Genomic DNA, 24293 nt, shown 5'->3' on the forward strand with positions numbered 1-24293 from the left:
TTCCTCGCAATAATGGAAAACGGTGGGTTCCTTGAGTGGTTAATTTACAGTGATGAAGCAACGTTTCACCTTTCATGGAAAAAAAATGAAATGAAATGAAATCTTTCAGTTTTACGTCCCACGATTATGCCGGTTAGACTAAAGGAGACGGTGATTATGAGAAATGAATGAAATGGTGGAATGAAGAAAGTGGAAGGAAACGGGATAACCCCGAGAAAAGCCACCCACACGGTGTTTGTCCACACAAAGCACACTTGGCGCGAGCTGGGATCGAACCAAGGACCCATGCACCAGAGCTAAACGCTTTTTTACTGAGCCACCGCGGCCCCGTACCTTTCAGGAAAGTGAATAGGCATGACATGAGGATTGGGGGAGCTGCTTACCTCTATGAAATTGTAAAACACGAGCGTGATTATTCTTTATTGAATGTTTTTTGTACCATTTCCCATGAAAATATTTATGGGCTTTCTTTCTTCCATGAAAGTACTGTGACAGGACATTTTTCCTTGATATGATGCAACAATAGCTTTTTCCACAACTTAAAGAGGAGAGCGCAGTTTTCATTTTTCAAACAGTGGTGTCCCTGTGCATTACTATGAGAGTGCTCGGAACAATCACAAATTAAACATTGGAGCAACGTTGGATAGGCCGTGCGCTTCCGGAGGTTTGACCTCTCTCCTTTGATGGCCACCTCGTTTCCCCGACTTGAGTCCATGTGATTTCTTCATGTGAGGTTTGCAAAGGAGCATGTTTACGTACAACCAGTTCCAAAAGCATTGGATGATCTGTTCGCTCGCAACCATTGTGATATTGACCGCAACATACTATGAAAGGTTTGACAAGTGATAGAGTATCGGCTTGATGTGTGCCATGTCACGCGAGGTGCTCATATAAAACATTTGCGATATATTTGAAGAAAATTTTGGCAGTTTACCTTTCTTGACACAAGTATTACAATAACATATGTTTATTATACTTCAGAGAATACATTTCTGATACCGGATCAATCATTTTGACTTACTTTGTATAGGCAAGAATCCATCTAACAAGGGAAGGTCATGAACTGGCTCCGCTGAAATCCGAACGAGACAATTTTACTTGTTTGATAATAGACGAATCTCAAAGTTATACATGCCACCGGGCGAGATATCATGAGTTAGAACATATTTTGAAATGTAAAAGCTATTAGCAGGCAGAATAGGTTGACCCGGGTCATTTGTTCGGAACGGACACGTATTCTATCATTTTCAAGGACACTTTTTTCGGGAAAAATGTTTGCCCCAGGGTACCATGCAGGGTCCTAGACGGAGTACAACTCAAAAGTTTCAAATGACAAGGGGGTTACATAGCACATTGTTGGGACCTGTGGTGACATGAAAGAAGATGGAGCAAGTCTCTACTCTCTACGACAACCATGTGGAAAACGGTGGCAGGTCAAAATGTAAACAAAAACTTAATTCAGAACCCTATGGCCATCCCTCTAAATCGGAAACAGTGAGACAAATATGAAAACAGGAAAGCATGTGTGGTATTATTTTCAAAATACAATTATTTAAATTTTTTTAAAAAAGTGAAAACATCATGTCCCACGGGTCGTGCAGGGTCACTGACGGAATACAACTCAAAAGTTTCAAATTGCAAAGGGGTTAAGTATCACATCATTTGAAAGCTGTTGTGAAATGAAATAAGGTGGTGCAAGTCTTGACTTTCTACGACAACTCTGTGCAAACGGTGGTGAGTCAAAATAAAAAAAAAATTAAAAAAAAACTTAATTGAAAAATCTAGGAGCACCCCTATAAATTGGAAACGATGCGACAATGCGAAAACAGGATAGCACTTGTGGCATTATTTTCAAAGTAAAATAATTTAAAGTAAAAATGTCTTAATCCAGGGTCCCCGGAGTGTCCCAGGTGGGGTCCAAGTCAAAAGTTTCAAATAACAAGGTGGGATAAGTAGCACATCGTTTGAAAGCTGTTGTGAAATGAAACAAAATTTAATAAGTCTCGACTTTCTACGATAAGCCTGTGCAAAATGACAGAGGGTCAAAGTGTAAACACAAACTTAATTGAAAAAGTCTATGGTCACTTTGAATCCAAGATGGCCGCTTAAAACCTATGTCGAAAGGATAGGCACTCCAAACTGGTGAAGATAGGAAAACCAAATTTGGCATGTATGTTGATCGGTAAGCGTGGGTCACGAAAATATAAGAAATATTCAGAAACTAGTTATCTTGAGTTCACAATAACGGACTAATTTATCTATGACAGAAACAGGGTAAGAAATTAAAGTAAGAATAATAAGGAAATAAGAAATAATCGAAATAGTAACTAAGTGAAAAGAAACAATAATATTCTTCGTTCTATGTTCTTCCAATTGTCTGCTGCGACGGTTAGATCTGCTTCATGATGGCAAAACTGCTCTACTTCGGTCGGGTCACTCATAGATATCTTTATTTGAACGGTTCGAATGAATGAAGATGCAACATAATTGTCAGCAGTGTTCTATTGGAAAACGAAGACAGAGCTGAACCTGTTAAGTTTATTGATACTGTATATGGAATGTTGCGATGCTGGTTTGTAATTGTTGCTTGGAAAATCAGTTTGTGGTGCTTAAACCGCTATAATAGGTAGATGCTTACAATGATGGTAATCTCTTATAGGAACGTGTCGAATGGGCGCATACTATGGACAAGACGTAATTACTGCTTTTCTGTTCGAAGAAAGTTGATGAAACTGATGACAGATGATGACAAGAGATTACCATCATTATAAGCATCTATCTATTACAGCGATTTAAACACTATAAACCGGTTTTCCAAGCAATAATTATAAAGCAGCAACGTAACATTCCATATACAGTATCAATAAACTTAACAATTTCAGTTGTGTCTTCCTTTTCCGGTACATCACTACTCATAATTATGTTGCAGTTCGACCCATTGTTCGAATCATTTGTTCGGCCCATTAGAATAAAAAGATCTACGAGTGACCCGACCGAAGTACAGAAGTTGTCGCCACCAGGCGTCAGGTCTTACCGCCGCAGCAGATGATTGAAAACATCATAGAAGGGAGACTACTACTGTTTTTTCATTTTTTATTTAGTATTTTGATTATTTCTTATTACTTTGCAATTCCCGCTTTTCATTTTCTATCCTTTTTGCGTCATACATAAATAAGTCCGTCATTGTAAAATCAAGATGTCGCGTTTTTGAATATATTGTATCTTTTCGTCGCCTACGCTTACTGATCAATATTCATGCCAAATTTGGTTTTCCTAGCTTCGGCAATCTGGAGTGCTTATCCTATCGACATAGGTTTAAAGTGGCCATTTTGAATTCAAGGTGGCCATAGACTTTTCGGTTAAGTTTGTGTTTACATTTTGACCCACCACCATTTAGCACAGAGTTCTCGTAGAGAGTCTTGACTTGCTCTATCTTCTTTCGTTTCGCAACAGCTCTCAAACGATGTGTTGTTTAACCCCCTTGCCATTTGAAACTTTTGAGTTGGACCCCTTCTGGGGCCCTGCGGGGGACCCTGAGACAAACTTTTTTATCCCAAATAGTGTGCCCTTGAAATTGATAGGATACGTGTTCGCATAGTTTTCCATCTACCGAACCGTTACCAAACAAATGATCTAGTTCAAACTATTCTGCCAGGTAATAGCGTTTACATTACAAAATATGTTCTAACTTACAATATCCCGACAGGTGGCATGTACAACTTTGGGATTCGTCTAGTTATAACATATCAAATCCAAGCAAAATTGTGTCGTTTGGATCTCAATGGAGCCAGTTCGTGACCTTCCCTCGTAAAAATATCGTAGTTGTGTTAGAGCTCGCCAAAAACGTTTACAGTAATGATTTCTAATATGATAAACTATAGACATTTTCTTCTGTTATTATAGATTTATAATGAACAAAATAAATTGTTGATTTTCATCTTTTATTTTTTATTTTATTTTGTTTATTCATTTATAATTATTATCTTTGCAGATCAGTAGTCCATCATGGAATTCACGGAAATTCTAAGTTTTTTACTAATATTAGTTACTTGGTAAGTAATATTTTTACTGCGAAATTTTATTTTACCAAGTTTTCATCAACGGCTGTTCTTTAATTTTCAGATTGTTTTCCTTCCACTAAAAATATTAATTACAAGCTCACGATCCCCACCGCAAGTGCATATGACAACTGTCCATGATGACGTTAAAGCTTTGTCGCTTAAGCTAGCACTTAGAAATGAAATAAAATCTTTAAGTTATACGTCCCACGGTTCTGCCGGCTAGGCTAAAGGAGATGTGATGATGAGAAATGAATGAAATGGTGGAATGAAGAAAGTCGGAGGAAACAGATGAATCCCAAGGAAACTCACACACGCGGTGTTTGTTCACCAGAAGGTTCACTTGGCGCGAGGTAGGAGCGAACCAGGGACTTCAAGCACCAGAGGCGAACGCTCTACCACTGATCCACCGCGGCCCCAAGCTAGCGTTTAGACTAACATGATTGCGGACAAAGTATTGTCCGGTAAGTGTCGAATTGTGAAATGGGTGATCGAAAGGACAACAAAGTTGTGTTAGTTTTTGTTGTTTCAAAGTCGCAAAAAACGCTACAAAACGCTACAAAGAAGTTCATTCAAAATTATGCAAGTAGTACTCGGTGATTCATTAAGCTTTTATTCTTTGTTTCACCTTAGGAAGATTACAAAATGGAAGTACGGTACGTCAGACGCGTAAACCCAGTGTAGCCAGTAGCAAAAGGTACCCTTTTCTGTCAGAAAAGATTAAAGACATGTGCATATAGTCTCGTACAACAAAGTTACGGTTGCCTCTATTCGAAGAACAAGTGGGAAGTGAATGACACAACTTACTTGATGTAGTTATTTATGACAGTATCTTTAATTAAATAATTTAATAGTGTGTGAAATCCAATTTTATGTATGGCCAAACGTCAAAGCAGAACGAAAAGATTTTCGGTTTGTATTAGGCTTCAATGCAATTCAGATTGCTATCATATCACTTCGATTATAATAGTATACCAAAAAGGAGCGGGGAGGAGTCCAAATTTTTGTAAACAAAGATGAGTATCTCACTATCCGCTCAACTTAGAAAGCTTAAATTCAGCTTTTTTTTAAAAAAAAAATAAGCAGACAACCTATCAATTTTAGAGTTTGATAGTTCCCTTCAGATTTTACACCCTTTTAACATTCTATTTTCTTACACACCCTTTGATAGAAAAGGAATCCAATTCCATTTTCAAATCCAATTCTATCAATCAGTATCGTATGTTTATTGCATCATTTCTTTTTTTTTTAAAAATGTGTTAGGTTTGCTGATTTATTTGATTCCCTTCAAAATACGAAGTGAACACATTCTCATGTCAGGTTTTGTAAAACATATGATTTCATTGTTTCTGAGTTTCGATTAAAATAATTGACAAAATAGAGATACTGACAAAATATATTGCTTTGTGAATACACCCCCTTTTATTTTGAACATCCCCCTAATAGGTTCAGCCCTAAGTAAAAGTTCCTGGCGTACTTATTGATTCCATTTTCAGTGGGAGGGAGCGCTTTTACTATGTGACGAGTTGATAGTGGGTTGATACGTAAAAATAATCTCAAAACTATTGATATTAGTGTGGAATCCATAGTTTGGGGGTCACTGAGATAAATGGTAACTCTCCCGAAACTGATCAAGTCTAAGCGTAAGTCCTCATCGACATGCTGGGAATGAAAATTAAGATGTCCAAATCCACTAGCAAGCAAATTGTACGATATCAGGACTCGAGTTGTGCAATAAGAGTTATATATCCTTAAAAAGCATCATGTAATTAGTTAATTAGCTGCAGTCCGCCAACAAGGAAAAAGTGAAGGGGATTCAAAGGTAACATTTGATTTTATGGCAAACACACACAAAAAGAAAGAGTTTCTCCCATATCTCCTATGTATATAGGGAATCACTCCTGTCCCAGTAGTTGTGGGGTTAGTTGCCTGCACCAGCCATTCGTATAGGAGCATGCCAATTATCACCACTGAGGGGTAAATGTGTATCTTAGTGTCCGGAGTGAACGGAAAATTTCCCAACAATAAGCCCCAATCCGCCAAACATCAGATTCTTTGCCTCCAGGACAGCGAATATGTAGAAAGCGCTGCTTCCAGAGTTCTATAACAAAGTGTTCTGGGACTGCATTCCAAACAACAAGGAGAACATTATATCTTGCTGGACTCATAGATCACGAACAAAGACAACGATCGTTCCGACAAATTTACTCCTGCTAATGTCATATTCACGAAGAAATTGATTCCGGCTTGATGCATAGGACTAGGGCAGTTCCTGGACGCGTACTTTTTTCGTTCTTACAATAACGTTGTTCAGTTCGTCACTGACACAATCGTACTTTTCCAGGAAACGAACATCTGACACCGTGACAAGTTCTTGATTCTCCAATCGTTTACGTGATATCAGTTGTGTTCCCCTATTCGGCAACATGGTTTGATTTGTTTCCTACAAAGTGAGATACCTGGATATCGAACCGGAAGCATTCCAGACACCCATTCAGTTCTGCCTCGACTCCCTTACCACTGAATTATCACTGCGAGTCGATGGCCATTGCACAAACTGCTTTTGCTTGGATCAATCGGTCATTTCTACTCTTCACATCAACTGTGTGACTTGAACATGTCATTTGAAGTGCTATCTCGCCTTCCTAGGTATACAGGAATGATGAGAAAAAACACTTTCCTTCTTGTGTTTGCCAGGACAATTTTCGACAATGTTAATGTTTCTGGTGGTTTGGTTTTACTGTCTTTGGCTGTGGTAATTTTATGACTCCTATTTGGAGTTTGATCGCGAATGTAAGGTTTGTAAATTTTGTCGGCTTAACTACAAAGGTGCCACTTCAGTTTCAAACCTACAAAAAAGCATTTCTTCTTCTTCTTCTTCTCCTTTCAAAAGGCTAAAACTTGTCTTTGCAGCCACAGTTTCCTATTTTCAGCAGTCCTTTCCATCTTCTTGTAGGAAGAACATTCCATCTCATTGATCACATTTTTAAGGTACGATGTTCTCGGTCATCCTCTCGTCTTCTTCCTTAATATCTTGCATTCGAAAATGTTTTGGAGAAAGACATCATGTCTAAGTAAATAACTTTTCGGAAAAAAGCACTTGAATCATTAAAAACTGTTAGTTTAGTTTACGTTAGGTTATCATTCACTTTAGAGGCACCCGTCCAGTTTCAAACGTACAGTCAGAAACAATATTAAGTATAGGTCGGAAGGTATACGAAATAACAGCTCCAATCTATACTTAATGTTGTTTCTGACTGTACAAACAAACACTTAAAATATTAAAGGTCATTATGTTAGGGTATCTTAGGTCATGCTACCTTTCACTTGCCTTCGAGAACTTCAGTTTCTACAGTTCCACTACTTCCAAGAAGAAATCATGCACGACCTAGTGATATGGCACCCTCCCTTTAAACAAATATTCTGCCGAATAACCTTCGAAGTGTTCAGATTTCTTTTCCTATCACATCTATGCAATACCGTATATTTTGCTAACGGCTCTCTATTCCTTGGGTATGGACGTAAAGTTGCTCTCAATCTAAAATCTTATGACTTCTCAGGTGTACTTCAGCACTAGATTCCATGCCTACAAATTCCACACTGTGGTTCACTCGAAGTTGTCATAATTGAAACAGTCATACAACTTAAAACAGTCTGAGATTATTGTTATTCCCAGTAATATTCGATAACTTAATATGTTCAGTAATGTTTTTTGTCTCTTCTTGGTACTGGTAACACAAATTTTTTTCCCTCTGGACCACATTGCACGTCACCAAATATCCAATGACTGTCCACTCGTCGGTTTCTATTAAACTTCCTTTCCCCAAATGAAGGTTCGTCTATTTTAATGACCTTTCCAGGACCACCGATGTTCGTTGACTTTCGTATGAATGTGTGTTTGTCTCGTTTCTTGAAGGCACCACAACACTAGCAACAACGCTTTGTCCACAGGTAACATCGACATTTCGAAAAAATTCCCTTCGTTGCCACCTTTTTCCACATACATTTTGCACTCCGTACTCTTGCATTACAACGGAAACGATACGTTTCTCTACACTTGTTGATATTAACTTTCTACACTGTGTTCTCAAATTAAGTAATTCGTACGCTTCATAGAAATTCAATAGATCTTCTTCGTTATTCTTGCACAGGGTATAACGAAAGGTTGTTTACTGCGCTTGGGAGGTGATTCTTTTTCTTATTATTTTTCGTATTACAATTGTAGTACTCAGCCTCAGCTTGTCTTCGCGTGTACCATTTCCTGCATATCTTTCGGTTCGTATATCGTCAACGGTGCATCACTTCGCCATTAGTGATATTTCGTTATACCCCTTAGGACCTTATACGTTGCGCGCTGTACATCTCTGTCCCACTTTCGGCCTTCCGCTTCTGCTTTTTCTCAAACATGTGTTACCTGTCGTCCTTGTACACAGGAGCGCTTCCTTCCTATACGGTTATGCAACCAGGTTATTCTTGATTCGTCATCTTGAATGCGCTTGCGATACTTCATTACCACTTTCTACATTCTCTTATGTGTGTGTGCACACATTCCACACACATTCTCTCACCCCACTTTGCCCTCATGACATCTAAGGAATGCTTCATGTCCTTGGGCAACCTAGTACAGTGTTTTCGTATGTTTTTTTTCTTTTCTTTCTTTTTTTTTGTAATTTTTGATGTCCGAGGGAAGTGTGTTTGACAGGGCGCTTCGCCTCAATCCTCGCTCTTAAAGTTCACTTACATGCTACTGTAGCAGGGTGTTGTTTAAAATGCTATTTGGAAATATATAAGGAAATATATATATGAAGATAAAAAATTTTCATATCTTCGTTTTTTTATATCGAATGTTTTCGTTTTCTTTGAATAGTGTATAGTTTGCAACATTTAACTGGGGTCGCGGTGGCTCAGTGGTAGAGCGTTCACCTCTGGTGCTTGGGGTCCCGGGTTCGATCTTGTGGAGTGAACTTTGTGGTGGACAAACACTGTGTGCGTGGGTTTTCTCGGGGTTATCCTGTTTCCTCCCACTTTCTTCATTTCATTCGTTACTCATCATCACCGTCTCCTTTAGCCTTACTGGCATAACCGTGGAACGTAAAACTCAAAGATTTCATTTCATTTTCAACATTTAACTGTTGGAAGGTATTAATTTTGCGAAGTAGTACAGCACAGACAAATACTTATCTAGTAAAGAAAAAAAAACATGAAAATAAATATTTGTGACTAACAGTTAAGAAAGAACGACGAAAATGAAAGAGAAGTAATTCTAGGTAAGGTATATTAAAATAACAACCAATAAATAGTAATCTAACTTCGAAACCAGGTCATGTGGGTCTAATCTGGGAATCGCTTTCTACCTCCGTGGTTTTAAAAGAAAACCGCATAGCTACATATGGTATTATTTCTGCTATTGAGTTGTTTGATTTTCATTATGATACTTAAAGTAATTCACAGCTTTAATTTTGTTTTGCAGCATATGTGAATTGGTTCTAATATATTATGGTTCAATAAATAAAAATCTTGAACCTATTGAACCATTTCGAGCACTTGAAGTAATAGGAGAAGGAAGCCAGAAATTTGCTTTCGAAATGTATAATGTGAGTACAATATTTTCTATGAAATTAAAAGGTTCGTTACTGCATTATTTATGTCTGTCTGTGCGTGTGTATGTGCATCTGTCTCTGTCTGTTATTTGCATTTTTTTTTTGAAAAAATGAGTCCCTCATTCGATAAAATGTCAAAAACTCTTACCGTTTCCGAGATATTGACCAAAAAATGGCCGATTTCCGGAATTTAACGAGCCATATCTCAGAAACCATAAGTTATCGAGAGATGATATTGGTGTTGATCAATACCTAAGAGGGTTATGAACATTTTGGTACCAAATAGTAACCATTGGCCACTGTCCAACTGGCCACTGGTTTGGCCAGTGGCCACCAGTTAATATCGATACTAAAATATTTACCATCCTTTTACATATTGACTAACACCAATATCACTTCTCTATGACTTACCGTTCCCGAGATATTGATAAAAAATGATTCCGATTTCTTCAGATTTAAGGAGCTATACCTCGGGAACAGTAAGTCATAGAGATATCATATTGGTGTTAACAATACCTAAGAAGATTGTGAATATTTTGGTACCAAATAGTAACCGGTGGTTACTCGCCAACTAGCCAACGTTCCCCAGATATTAGCCAAAAAAGTTTGAATTTCATTAGATTTAAGGAGATATATCTCGGGAACCTTAAGTCATAGAGATATGATATTTTGCGAGAAACAGAAGAAAGTGTGGATAAAAAGATTCACTTTAACATGTAGGAACAATGACAGTTATCTTTCCTGCTCCATCTCTCCATTCTTTTCAAGTTCGTTCTGGCAATACTCTTGGAACATTTTCAATTGGTTGTATATAGATATTGAAAATCTTATAAAATTAAAAATAAATATCAACATGCACTATTTGAAAGTTAATCATATAATTTTTTAGGGTTACATTCTTTGAAATATATAATTTGTTATCCTGCTTTATAAAATAGTTACCGCCAAATATGTAATTACTGCAGTTGTTCAGAATTCATCTCAAATCTAGGGATAAAACTCTCAAAGTGAATGAATTGGATAGTTCTAAGTGTAAGATGTCATTGTTGGAATATTAGAAAAATAAAAATGACGATAGTGCATTACCGGAAACTAATAGAGAACGTGGCAATCTATAAAATAGGTAAAAAGAAAAATAAACTATTCTATCAGCCCTTGATTCCATATTGTCAAATTAACCACATCACAATGAGCAAGGTTATGTGATAAAAATATATAAACACGTAACAGTTTCAGCATACTAACTATGTCTTTATCAGACGTCCACTCCTTCTGGCTCTTTCAAGATACCCACAGTTAACCGTAACCGATCTAATGGAGATAATACCTGCACTAATGCATTCCTGAAAATCGTTCAGGGCTCTGGGTAGTGTAGATACATATAATAAATAAGTCTAGCAAATCTTTACGGATGAATTTACGCAGCTATACAGGGTGTTTCGAAACAACACTGACAACGTTTTGGGAGGTGATTTCTGACACCAAGATAAGGCAAAAAGTATAGGCCATCTTGGGTGCACAAATGCTTCCTTTCGGAGTTAAAGGCCGCCTAAAACATGAAAAATTAAACTTTAAAGGTCCATAGCTCCAAAACTATGGAACCTACCGTAGTCAGGTCAAAACTTTGTTTCGGAACTAGTATGTGCCCTATCCAAATATCCAAGTTTCAGAATCCTGCGGTACTTCTGCAACAATTTTTACCGGGATAGTTGGAGAGTACTTCAAACTATATGCATGTATCCAAACTCCTTCTATAAAAGTTGCTTAGTGAGCATCTTAAGATTCTGAAACATGTATTTTTGGATAGCCCACATATTAGTTCGTAACTGAAGTCTTGACCCGACTGCGGTAGATCCCATAGTTTTGAAGCTATGGAACTTTAAAGTTTAATTCTTCATGTTTTTGGCAACCTATAACTCCGAATGGAAGCATTGGTGCACCCAGATTGGTCAATACTTTTTTGTCTTATCTTTGTGTCAGAAATCACCTCCCAAACGTTGTCGGTGTTGTTTTGAAACACCCTGTATACTCCATTACATCTGTTAGACTTCCTAAGATTTGACAGGAGCTGGATTATCGTCTCGTTATTTCCCGCGTATCGCGTGTTTGTAATTCCAATCAACACATCCGAAAACTATTTGAGTTTATGTAACTACTGCGAAAGTTTGAGCAGAATAGTCTTTTTTGTGTTAAATTTGTACCGATTTCAAAATTAGTAAATGATTTTGTGCTCATCGTTCATCTAGAGCTTAGGTTTGTTGGTAGATTTATTTCACATGTTACATTCTTGAAATGTTAGGGTATCCAATACGTGATTTATCTAATATATTTGTCTTTATTTCAGATCCTGTCCTGTAAAGAAGGGAATATACTTTTCTCCCCTCTGAGTGTTTACTTAGCTATGGCCTTAGCATACGTGGGAGCGTCGGGAAAGACTGCTGAGCAGATATCGAACGTTATGCACTTTCCAGAGGATAAGAGAGTTTTGATGGAAGGAGTATTCCAAGTTCAAAATATATTAACAGTGAGTTTCATTTTATGTTATATCCTCTTATTTATTTACTAGAAGAATTATGTGTCTTCCTTATAAAATTAGAAAAGACTCAATCTACTATAAATAAAATAAAGAGTTTGTTTGTTTGTCTGTCTGTGTGCCGCCTGGGGACCAGACGAGTGGACCGAGAGTTACCAAATTTTGGTCAGGGGTACCTTGGCCCAGGCCCCAGATCAAGACGAAGCCCTTTTTTCAAATTTCGAAACAGGGGGGTCTCAGGTGGGCGTTTATCGGAACCGGCTTGGAAGTCAGGAAAATTGACAAAGAGTTACCAAATTTTAGTCACGAATATCTTGGTCCAGGCTCCAGATCAGAGTTCAACGTTTTTGTCAAAATTCGAACCAGGGAGATCTCAGGGGGGGCGTTTACCGGGACATGTAAAAGTAGTAGAGAATGACCGATATTAGTGTCGAATTGATAGTTTTCGCGGTCACTGAAATCAATGGTGAAACTCCGATCGCATTAACTTCCAAATTCCCGGCCGGGGGTCAACGGGAGGGGGGTGAGATACCGAGACATATGAAAGTAATCCAAAATGACCGATTAGTCCATAGTTTTCGCGGTCAAATCCATAGTTTTCGCGGTCGCTTAAATCAATGGTGATACTCTCACAGGCGTTGATTTCCAAATACAGCCCCCGTGCGAAGCATGGGTATATTCAACTAGTTACTTAATATATGCACCGAGTGTAGAGAACTCGCACAAGGTGTTCAGAAGTGTCGACGATGTGTATATATTAAAATGTTAGGTTTATATGTTTGTCCCCAAAGAAAAGGTTATATGTTTGTCTCTATTCCTTTCGACAATGAGATCTCAAAATTCACAAGTGTTAGAAAGGTGCCGTTTTCACTGGTCGACTCCAAATTTTGTGTAGATTATCCAGTTCTAATTGTATATTTAAAAAACCATGACCATTATTTCTTTATTACAATTTTAGGGGTACACTGGAAGTGTTAATATTAAAAAATGTAAAGCATCATATCTTACGAGTTATACACTCCAACATGACAGAGTTGTGTACAAGGGTTCCATGTCTCTCAGGTATTTGTTTCATGGCCAAATGATGATGAAAAACAAAGGATAATTATTTCTCCAGTCTTAGATGAATCTTTATTGTTTGGACTGTTTTGTCCAATGAATACTATATATCATTGAAGTTATAATTAATTGTGTATGTAATGTATTTGCTTATTACATACTGCATGCAAGAAGAAAGAAAACACTGGTCATACATGAATTAGAAACTCCAAGTGAAAGTAGGTTCAAATCTTTCAAACGGTACGAGATATTGAAAAAATAATCGAAAAAATCACCCCTTTATGATGTCCCTTGCCGATTTTTATCAAGACATCTTTCACTTGTGTCTGTAAAGGGACATGTACAGATGTGTAGAATTACAAGAAGATTCATGCTCATATGTGAATGAGTAGAGAGCGTAGATTCAGCTAGTGTATATATATATATATATAAAAAAGATGAAAAACCTAATATGATATTTAACCTTGAGTTGATTTTGAGTTTAACGTCCCTTTCAGCAGCGAGGCTATATGAGACGGGACCTACTGATTAACATGGAATCGCAACGGCATGAGTTCTGCTAGGAATCGAACACAGGTATTCCACGCCAAAGGCACGTACGCTAATCGGTTAGCCACGAAGGGGTTCTGATCTTTATCCTCTTGACCTTGTTTCGGAGGTAGGAGCCTGTAAATATAAAAATATGATGATTTATTATCAGTGATCAGTACATGGCAAGATAACTAACAGGGACAAAAACTCAGTTTCATTTAAGAGTTATTGTTTGGATTAAGAGACGGACGTGTCACTGTTACCCGTTAAGATATTAACGGATTGATTTCATTAGGAAACTTAACTGAGATGGTTACTCTTGCTGTCTATCGCAAAAATGAAATTTAAAATTTAAGATTTAGCGTATCTAATATAAATAAAATAAAGAGTTTGTTTGTGTGTTTGTCTGTCTCTCTGTGTGCGGCCTGGAGACCTGACGAGTGGACCGAGAATTACCCAATTTTGGTCGGAGGTACCTTGGCCCAGGCCCCACATCAAGACGAAGCCCTTTTTTTTTTCAAATTTCGAACCAGGGGGGGACTCATGGGGGGGGTTTACCGTGACATGTAAAAGTAGTATAAAATGACCGATATTAGTGTCGAATTCATAGTTTTCGCGGCCGCTGAATTCAATGGTGAAACTCCGATCGCATTAACTTCCAAATTCACGCTATTCGGCTCCGGGCCTGGAGTCACTGAGGGGAAAGATAGGGTTGAGATACCGAGACATATAAAAGTAATCCAAAATAACCGATAGTAGTGTCAAATCTATAGTCTTCGCGGTCGCTGAAATCAATGGTGACACTTCCATTAGGGATGGCTTGCAAATTCAGTTACAATTGCATGCGGGCCGGGAGTCAGCGGGTGGATACCTAGACGTAAAAAATAGCCCAAAATGAGCGATATTAGTATCAAGTCCATAGTTTTCGAGGTCGCTGAGATCAATGGTGATACTCCCACAGGCGTTGACTTCCAAATATAACTCCCGTGCGCAGCATGGGTATATTGAACTAATTGAGTAATGAAAGACTTACTAACATTACAAAATTATAAACTCTGGTAAAGAGCATATACAATCACGCGTAACGTAAATATATGGAATATACATAGCCAGCTTTATCCATTAAGACGATAAAGGACTGATTTTATTAACAAACTCGATCCAAAACACTACTCTAGTTATACAGGGTGTCACAAAAATGCGGCACAATATTTTGGGTACAGTTTCCTCACATCAAAGTAAGAAAAAACGTTCATGTGGACCTGTGTTCAAAAGTGGATAGTTTCGGAGTTACAGGGTGCCGAAAAAGTAAAAAAAAAACTAATTTTAAAGGTCCATAGTTCCACTATTTTAGGACCGATCGTAGTCGAGTCAAGGCATCACTATAGAACTGGTATGTGAATAATCCAAATATCCATGTGTAAGAATGATGCAGTGCTTCCACACCAATTTTTAGAGAGGTAGGTGGAGAGTGATCAAGTACTCCCAAACAGCTTCTCTAAAAATGGCTGTGCAAGTACCGAAAGTTCTGAAAAATGGATATTTTAATAGTTCGCATATTAGTTCATCATTGACTGGACTGCGATCCGTCGTATAGTAGTGAAACTATGCATGTTTAAAGTTCTTTTTTTCACGTTTTCGGTACCCTATAACTACTGAACTATGCACTTTCAACCACAGGTCTATATGAACTTTTTTCTTATTTTGTAATACCCTGTATATTGCAGTACAAATATATATTACCTTACTTATATGGGATATGCGATATAAATAGACACAGTTAAGGTTTTCGTTAAATGTTAAGATCTTAACTAACTCCACTGGTGAACGCGTCAGAGATAATTATAGTTACTTATTCCATAAAACAATTTAAAAGTGCTCACTTGTATTGGATATTAGCTACTTATACCCACCATTAACGTCGTTGTTATCCATAGATTCGTTAACAGTCTGACCGTATTAACGAATTGAACCGAGATAACTGCTCTAACTTTCTATTGCAAAAGTCACAATGAAAGTCATAAGATCCTTCGTCTTTTTTCGGAACATACGAAGCGACACGAAGTTGGCCAGAACTAAGGAAAATGGTGAAATAACTGTAGCGGCACGGCACACTAGGTGTGAATTAACCTTAAGTCTAACTTGGTGATCCTAATAAGAAGTAGCTCTTGAGCAAGAAGTAGGGCTAGAATTCTCATTTTTACCTATTTTGTTTAATCTCTACCTTCAAAAAGAAATCAAAAGATTTGTACGTAAATGGTAGATATAATAATTAACTCTAATGCTTTCATTTCTTAAAGAAAAAGTAAAGAGAAGTGAATATCTGATATTAAATAATATTTAAGAATAATAAGCAGATAAAATATTACGTACAAACAGTAAAGCTCCGGAAAACACATTTTGAAAGATTTGTTTGATATCATTGTTGTAAAGTAACTTTTACATAGAAATGATGGAAAATACAAGTTTAGATTTAATTGGGTATTATCTCATTACGTAGAAACATATTGTCATAAGCGTTTCTTTCATTCTTAAATTCAAAATATGTATCTCAGAAGAGTTGACAAATTATTTTGAACATAGTAAAAATTAAAATTAATATTTTAATTTTATTGAATTTTTTATGTTTATTTTATAAACGTCGATTTATTAGTTTACTGGGAAGATAACCCAGATGACGGGCCTCACTTGTCATTAAAATATTGTCTAATTTAATTTAATTTTTAATTTTTGAAAATTATTTTTGGTTTACTAATGAATTGTTCTTATCATTTAATGTTTCTTTGTAACTTTTTAAGTTTATGGATGTTAAATGTGTTATTTTTTGATATAAATATTTGTTTTTATAAGAATTTTTATTTACTTGCTTTTAGGAGTTTACCTTGTGTTTAGAATTTATCAGCGAAACATGCTTTTTTTGTTGTTTTTGGTGCGATGTTTTGAATTAACACTTTTTGACCTGGTTCGAAAGTTAAATTTCGAAATTTTGTAAATGCAGTTTCCGTGTGTTTCATAGGTTTTTGCAGGTTTCTAAATGCAAAATTCTTATTTCTTTCAACTTGTTTGAATTTAGTATTATTATTTTTATATTCACATAAAATATTAAGTGAATGATTTAACTGCGATTTATGATTATAAGTGTGTAATAAACGGAATGAAGTATATTTTGATTTTTAATAAACGTTACTGTTTAACGTAGAAATAACAGAGGGTAAAAGAGCATCATTATCTTTTTTTTTTAAATTTAAGTAATGCTTTAAGTATATTTGAACAACATTGTTTATGCGTTAAGCTAAACCTGTTGAAAAATACTCACCTGTATTGAAAAAAATTTAAGTGTATTTTAAATTCATTTACTACCAAAGATTTAGTTTCTGCAAATCCATTTTCATAAAATATTAATTTTCAAATTTAATTACTTTTTCTTAAAGAAAAACAAGGAGTCTAAGGTAAAGATTGAGAACAGAGTCTACCACCAGGAAGGCTTCTCTGTCCGCTATCACTTCCAGTTCCTTGCAGAGCAATATTTTTTCTCCAAGCTAGATCATGTCAATTATGCATCAAATGCAACTCAAACTAGGATAAACAACTGGGTGAAAAAAGTCACGGAAAAGAAAATTGAAAACCTCATTCCTCAAAGTAAATATACATTTTATTTCTTTTCACAGCATGTGCATGATAGTCTAAGATACGTTTCTCATTTACATTTGTTTTCCAATGACATTTAGCAAAACTCTCTCACGTTATAAATATATTGTAATATTCGGTAATGATACACGGGGTTTTCTCTCACCTTTTTTATTGTAAAAGTGTTTATACAGTTTGTACACAAGATTACAAATAAGTAAGTCTCTAGGAAATTCTTTCCTCTACAAGTTGACCTCCGCCAGTTGCCACTCGGAGGCCTTGAAGTTTGTTGAATAAGAATGACTCTGTCCTATGTAGCTGGGTCTAAAGGAATCTCTTACTCGTTGCAGCTCAGACGTAGGGTAAGATCTCAGGCTTGTTACAGGTCGAGATGGGTAGGGATATCTCTTGCCCGTTCCAGCCTAGAGGTTGGGTTAGAGAAGTATCTCCGCCCGTTGCACCTTGGAGAGAAGGGAGTATCTCTAGCCAATTGCAGCTCAGAAATAGGTAGGGGATGACCAGTTAACAACTGATGTCTTATGCCTCGAAGTGTCTGTTTTTATAGTCAGTCTTTGGAGGTGGAATCTGTGAAGGGGTTAAAGGGGTTTTCTTCGTATCTCTTCGTATCCTGTTCGTGTTCCTTCGGTGGCGATGGGATTCTGTTGTGTGTTTGATGGTGCTTATGTAGAAACACGTGATTTTATTCACAAATGTGAGGCTATATCTATATACAGGGGTTGCACAAAAAATATAAAACGTTTGCAAAAGTGTGAAAATCATACCTAGTATGGTGTGGGGCCACCTTTTGCGTCCAAAACAGCTTGGATCCGACATGGAAAGGACGTTTACAGCTCCTGAATCGTGGTGTGTGGAAATTTGTACCAATATTTCTACAAAACATGCTCCAGTTCCGTAAGGGATGCTGGTGGAGGATAATGAAACCGAACACGCCTTTCTAATTCAGACCACAATGGCCCAACGATGTTCAGATCTGGTGATTGTGGTACCCAGGGGAGGTGTGATAGCTTCTCATCATGCTTCTCAAACCATGATTTCACCGTAAGAGGGTGCCAAATCATCTTAATAGATGCCATCACCATCAGGGAACAAAATTTGGGCAATGGGTAGAACCTGGTTCCCCAAAATGGCCTCATACGCCTTAGCATTAATCATTCCATGCAGGGCTATGATGCGACCTGTAGAAACCTACGATATTACTGCCCATACTGTAACAGAACCACCCCCATGCTTTACTGTTGGGAGCAGACAGTCTGTATTATAGACCTGCGACGGTGTTCTCCATACGTAAACATGACCGGTTGTTGGAAACAAGGCGAAGGTCGATTTATCGGACTACATTACGTGTTTCCGCTGCTCATGAGTCCACGTCTTGTGGTCCTTGCACCACTGGATATGCCTCTTCGAACTTACTGCTATGACCAGGGGTTTGGCGATAGCGGCCCTGCCATGAATTTTCATTTTGTGAAGTTCCTGTCGCACTGTTTTCGATGAAACTGGGTTCTGTATGCCGGAATTGAGTTCAAACGTAATTTTCATTGCAATGGTCTTCCTTTTAGCTGCTACAATCCGTTTTAATGCCCTCCGGTCCCTATCTGACAGGATTGTTTTTCGACCACTGTTGTGCTTTGCAGACGTCGTTTGCCCATGAATTGTGTATGCCCTCGTGACATTGAACAGAGTGCCTTTCGATACACCCACAATGTCCGCCACTGTTGCTACTGAAGTTCCAACCAGACGGGCACAAACTATCATGCCTCTTTAGAAGTCTGTCAGGTCGCCCATTTTATCGCACCACTTTCACACCATGACACTCACAGGTGAACTGGTTACTGCTAACAGAAGAGGAATGTCGACATGACACACAGAAAGCAAAAACCGACACACAGAAAGCAATTGCAACACGTGTTGTACAGTGGAGGGCCAAACTTAAGTGTCGTGTATGAAGTGTTTTTAGAGTTTTGTCTACCCTGTATAATTTCAGCTGAACTTTTGTAAGCTGATTGTTATATTAAAAACTTAAAACATGGAATAGTAGGGAATATAAATGAATGCGATTTAAGTCATTACTTACCAACATATATTTCCATATGCTATAATAGTATAGATATTCTGTGGTCGGCGGTCCACACGGTTTATTTTATTCCTTCTAATGTATACAAATAACTAACGAAATTTCAATACAATTAAGTCATATTTACAGGTAGCTCCAGTTCGCCTTTCTTGTTACTTGTTGTCAAACCTTTCAAAACAAAATGTCAGTATTTGAATTCTCAACTTACAAAAACGCTTTCTTCAGTGGAGCCTGAACATTTTTTAGAAAGAATTACAACCAATCGAAGACTAAACTGCTTCTGTTCCGCGTCTTTCGTCAAGGCTTCATTATACTTTTTGATGAGACTTATACCTCTTCCAGCTACATCATTTTGTTTTAATAATTCACAAACTTCTTGGGAAAAAATATCTCGCCATCTAGTGATCATAATGAAAAGTAAGAACTTATTTCTATCCGGTTATTAGCACAACTACTGTGTTAAATTATATTGTAGTTTTGACACCTACAATGTAGTATACAGGAATATAATGTGGCGTATAACATTACTCACCTAATATTTTTATAGTGCAACAGCATTGCATTTTTCTTAATGATTCTTTATTCTTTGAACTAAACCAGCCATTTCTTTCTTACACGTCTTGCAACGGGCTCGCGTGGTCGTTTCCTTATCTGATTAAGTTTCAGTTACTTCAATAAATTTGCTCCAAATTATTTCGTTTTTTCTTCTCGTAAAATTCATGTTAAACGATTCCAAGTTGTATAGAGACTGAGAACCAGCAGGTACTGAATCAACGAATGTCCGAGATACTTTAATTTCAGAACCGTAATTTAGCAAATAACCTTTTTTTTTTGTTTTCTGAATACAACACAAAAATTTGTTTCCATGATAATTCTTTTATTTATTTTTTAATATCAGTTCTACAAGTAGTCCAACCTTCAATTAAGACACATTCTCCCAAGTTAACTGATACGCATTTAAACAATACAATATATGTTAAAAAAAGGGGGCAAAAGATACAAAATAAATTGTATATCACAACATTGACCTGCTGTAGCTGCGAGATATCAAAACATTCAAATGGGAAAAAATGCACCGAGAAAAAAATGTAAGTGGCGTACGTAAGATCGTACGTTACATTTGTAAATCCTGTAGTTTTTGTACTTAAAGTACAGCAAACGTACAACTGAAAATGCATGTTTTATAACACTTTCTGTATAAGTGTTCCATCTACTTTTCGTATGAAACAATATAGGTGGTCAGTATCACACAATGGACGTATATAACATATAGCTTCCGAAGGTAACATACATATATGTATATAATATAAGGAAGACTGTTAGATATCAGACATCCTGCAACGGCATGATGTAACATCTAAGGGTAGTGCCTATGTAGCATACGGATAACGTACGCTCCGTACTGATTTCTATAGTAAGCAAGAGGATTCCGTATTTTTGTACAATATACAGCTGTCCGGAGAACGGATTTTTCTGAGTGTAATTTTTCTGAATGGGGAGCACTTTTTGAAAATTTTCTTTCACTGGCAGATTTTTTTACAAAACTAAAATAAAATAAAAATATGTTTAGAACAAGTCTTAAAAATACACTTGTTTAAAACAAAATGTTTAAAACGTATACAAAATTTGTTTTATACAAAATCAATTGTTTAAAACAAGTTTCAATCATTTGTTTTAAACATTTTGTTTTAAACAAAACAACCCGGACACGCAAGGATGGTAAGTACTCTGTTTTGCCATATTGATAAATTGTGTGAAATCTCTATAGTAGGTAGATTATAAAATCTACCTAAAGAGCTTATTACAATCAAGAAAATACTTACAAGGGTCACTGGCAAGAGAGTGTAATAAAAGGGGGTCGTATGAAGTAAGTTGAGAATTACTAATCTATACTGAAAAATTATGTACCCAACACAGAGTAGTCTTAACGAGGATAAAATAAATGAAAAGATCGGTTGCAAAAGCAAAACAGTGTTAATAAATGTTATTACATGATTTTGAAATGTGTTTAAAATAACGTTTTAAACTGTTCAAAATGTTTAAAACATGTTTTGTTATTTTTTTCTAAAATATTTTTTTTCCAACCCTGAATGTGTGATACCCTTTCAGGAGGAGTGATTCCTTATCTTTCTGTGTTGCTGGGCTACATATTTTTTCCGGCTCTCCTCCTTTTCCATATTGCCCCCAGCCGCTATAAATTTGCATATTTCCATAGTTTCACACCCTTTTTCACACCTGGTACATGTCGTTCGACAACTCGAGTGTCCAATTCGGATCCTTCCCTTTTAAGAGAATTATTTCTTGCACCGTTTCAATTGTTTCGGGTGACAATCACTATGGAGGATCTACCAGAGCGGGCCTCATCTTCAGTGCAAAAATATAATGTTTTAATTTTGTCAAACCTGTTCTTAACAATGGTATTACACGGGCATGTATTTCTATTGTTTATAGCATCTCATCATAGATAGTCTGTAGACAGAAATAGGTTCATTAGTCCCAGTGTCTTGATTCTAGGTTACACATACATAGAAGAAAATAGTATTCAAACGAAATGATGGGATTTATTGCACTTGGCCAATGGAAAGGTGGTAAACTGAATACTTCCCAACATCCCCTCGTATAACACATAATAGACATAAATTGTGTTAGACTATGGTAGTGGTTCTCAACCTTTTCTGACTGACGACACAGTTTGCTGAACGTCCAGCACATCGCAACACAATTGTTTGTTATTTTATTATACACTAGCATCAATTACCCGTTTTGCTGGGTTAAATTAAGAAAAAATAGTAACATGTTTCGTTAGTCAGTCACTTTTTACTATTACTAAAGCGCTCCTTGATATTGGTCATTTTCGATGATTTTTATATATCCCCTCTCCTCCCTATGTTGCGGGCCACGGCATCAGAAGTGTCACTGTTCATCTCAGTAACCTCAGAAACGATAGGCTCGACACTAATATCGGTCATTTTCGATCATTTGTAAATGTTTTTTCTCCTCCTTTAAGTTACATCGTCCAAGTAATATGGCAAAAATCATCTTATGTTCGAACTTTATCTACGTTGAAAATTTGATCGACATCGGTCCGGTGGTTCAAGATTTATAAGTGTTATTTATTTTTATATATCTCCCCCTCCTACTTCCTCCCCTAAGTTCTATCGTAAAGGTGAATAGATTAGTATAATCCCAGGCCCAAACCTCATCTATGTTGAAAATTTGATCGAGATCGGTCAGGTGCTTCAAGAGCGAAGTCAAATAGATGGTCACTTTTATTTTTAATTTTTTTTACATATACATTTCCCCCTCCCCCTCCCCTACGTTGCACCGACAAAATTAAATGATGGCCGGCGGGAGCTCATGTGGTTCGGATTCCACGTTAATCAGTAGGTCCACGTCTCACATAGTCTCGCTGCTGAAAGGGACGCTAAACTGAAATTCAACTCAACTCAACTCAAAATTGAATGATAAAAATTATCCCAAGCCCGAACCTCATCTACGTTGAAAATTTGATCAAGATCGGTAGAGTAGTTCAAGAGTTATTAAGTTTTATTTATTTTTTCTGTCCCCCTCCTCCCCCTCCCCTAAGTTGTACCGTCAAAGTAATTAGATAAAAACACTCCCAGGCCAGAACCGCACCTACGTTGAAAATTTAATCGAGATCAGTCTGGCGGTTCAAGATATTAAGAGTCACAAACATAGTCACTTTCAATTTTATAATATAGATAATAATAACATATATTATAATAGTGAAACCTATTAGTTCTTATAATGATTATGTAGCACTGAGCATGATTGGTAGCGCTGGAGGTGTTGACTGGTACAGTCTGTCTCTTTTCACGATTTTTAAATTCTAAAATTTCGTGACTCACCAGTGTATCAGGACGCAGCAGTTGAGAACCACTACACTATGAAATGAATAAATACTAGAATAGTGTGAGATTTAAGATTTGAGTATTTACCTTTGTTAGTAACTAATGCTTTGTTATTTCTCCGCCAGATACCTTAAGTGCTGATACAACGTTGATGATTCTGAACACCATTTACTTTAAAGGCTTGTGGCAGACTAAATTTCAACTACACAGAACAAAGAGGAAACCATTTCATGTAAAACCAGGAATAGATTTAGAAGTGGATATGATGTATGCTACCGATAGCTTCCTCTACAGCGAAATCAGCAGTTTAGGGGCTGAAGTATTGGAGTTATCTTACTTGGTGAGCTATTATGTTTTTTTATTCTTTCAATTTGGTGTAATTACAACTAAGTAATTTTAATTTTACAAAACTATATCTTTATATTTACTTTTCTAACTGAACTCAATACTACTGCATATAGAACGTTCAGTGCACAAAGGGTTCAACTCCAGTTTTTCGTCATTTCGGATATATTTCATGTTTAAACACTTTGTTTGAAGTTCTTTCCAGTGTCTGAAACATTTATTCTGTCCAGATATAAAAATTACTCTTATAATCTAAAATAAATAGTGTCCATTTTTCCATGTATTGAAGTCTCTTTTTCCCATTGTGGATGACATCGTTTTGGTGAGACCAAGGCAACTCTACAAGAGAAACTAGATGCCTGGACAGAAGCATTGGAGAGCAAAGAGCTTAGAATTGATAGAGCTAAGACAGAATATTTACATTGTTCTTTCAGGGAAAATGTAATCGAAAATACAAGAATACGACTGGACGAAAAAGAGGTAATAATGAAATTCAAGTACTTAGGATCAATTTTGCAGGAAAATGCAAGAATAGAAGCAGATGTAAACATCAGAATTAGCAGCGGTTGGACGAAG

At 36.8% G+C, this 24293-nt stretch overlaps 1 protein-coding gene across 1 annotated transcript in view; it reads left to right on the top strand.

Annotated features, from left to right (window-relative positions):
* LOC145674244 (ipis-1-like) overlaps positions 1-24293 on the top strand; it is a 75193-nt gene that overhangs the window by 36401 nt on the left and 14499 nt on the right. Inside the window, exons 3-7 of the mRNA XM_081744080.1 lie at positions 4692-4714; positions 9529-9652; positions 12003-12182; positions 17213-17420; positions 23498-23712. Of these exons, the coding sequence (XP_081600206.1) occupies positions 4692-4714; positions 9529-9652; positions 12003-12182; positions 17213-17420; positions 23498-23712 (750 nt within the window). The remainder of the gene's footprint in view (positions 1-4691; positions 4715-9528; positions 9653-12002; positions 12183-17212; positions 17421-23497; positions 23713-24293) is intronic.

Source organism: Thermobia domestica, chromosome 17 (assembly GCF_964235325.1).
Source record: "Thermobia domestica chromosome 17, izTheDome1.hap1.1, whole genome shotgun sequence".
Taxonomy (NCBI): domain Eukaryota; kingdom Metazoa; phylum Arthropoda; class Insecta; order Zygentoma; family Lepismatidae; genus Thermobia; species Thermobia domestica.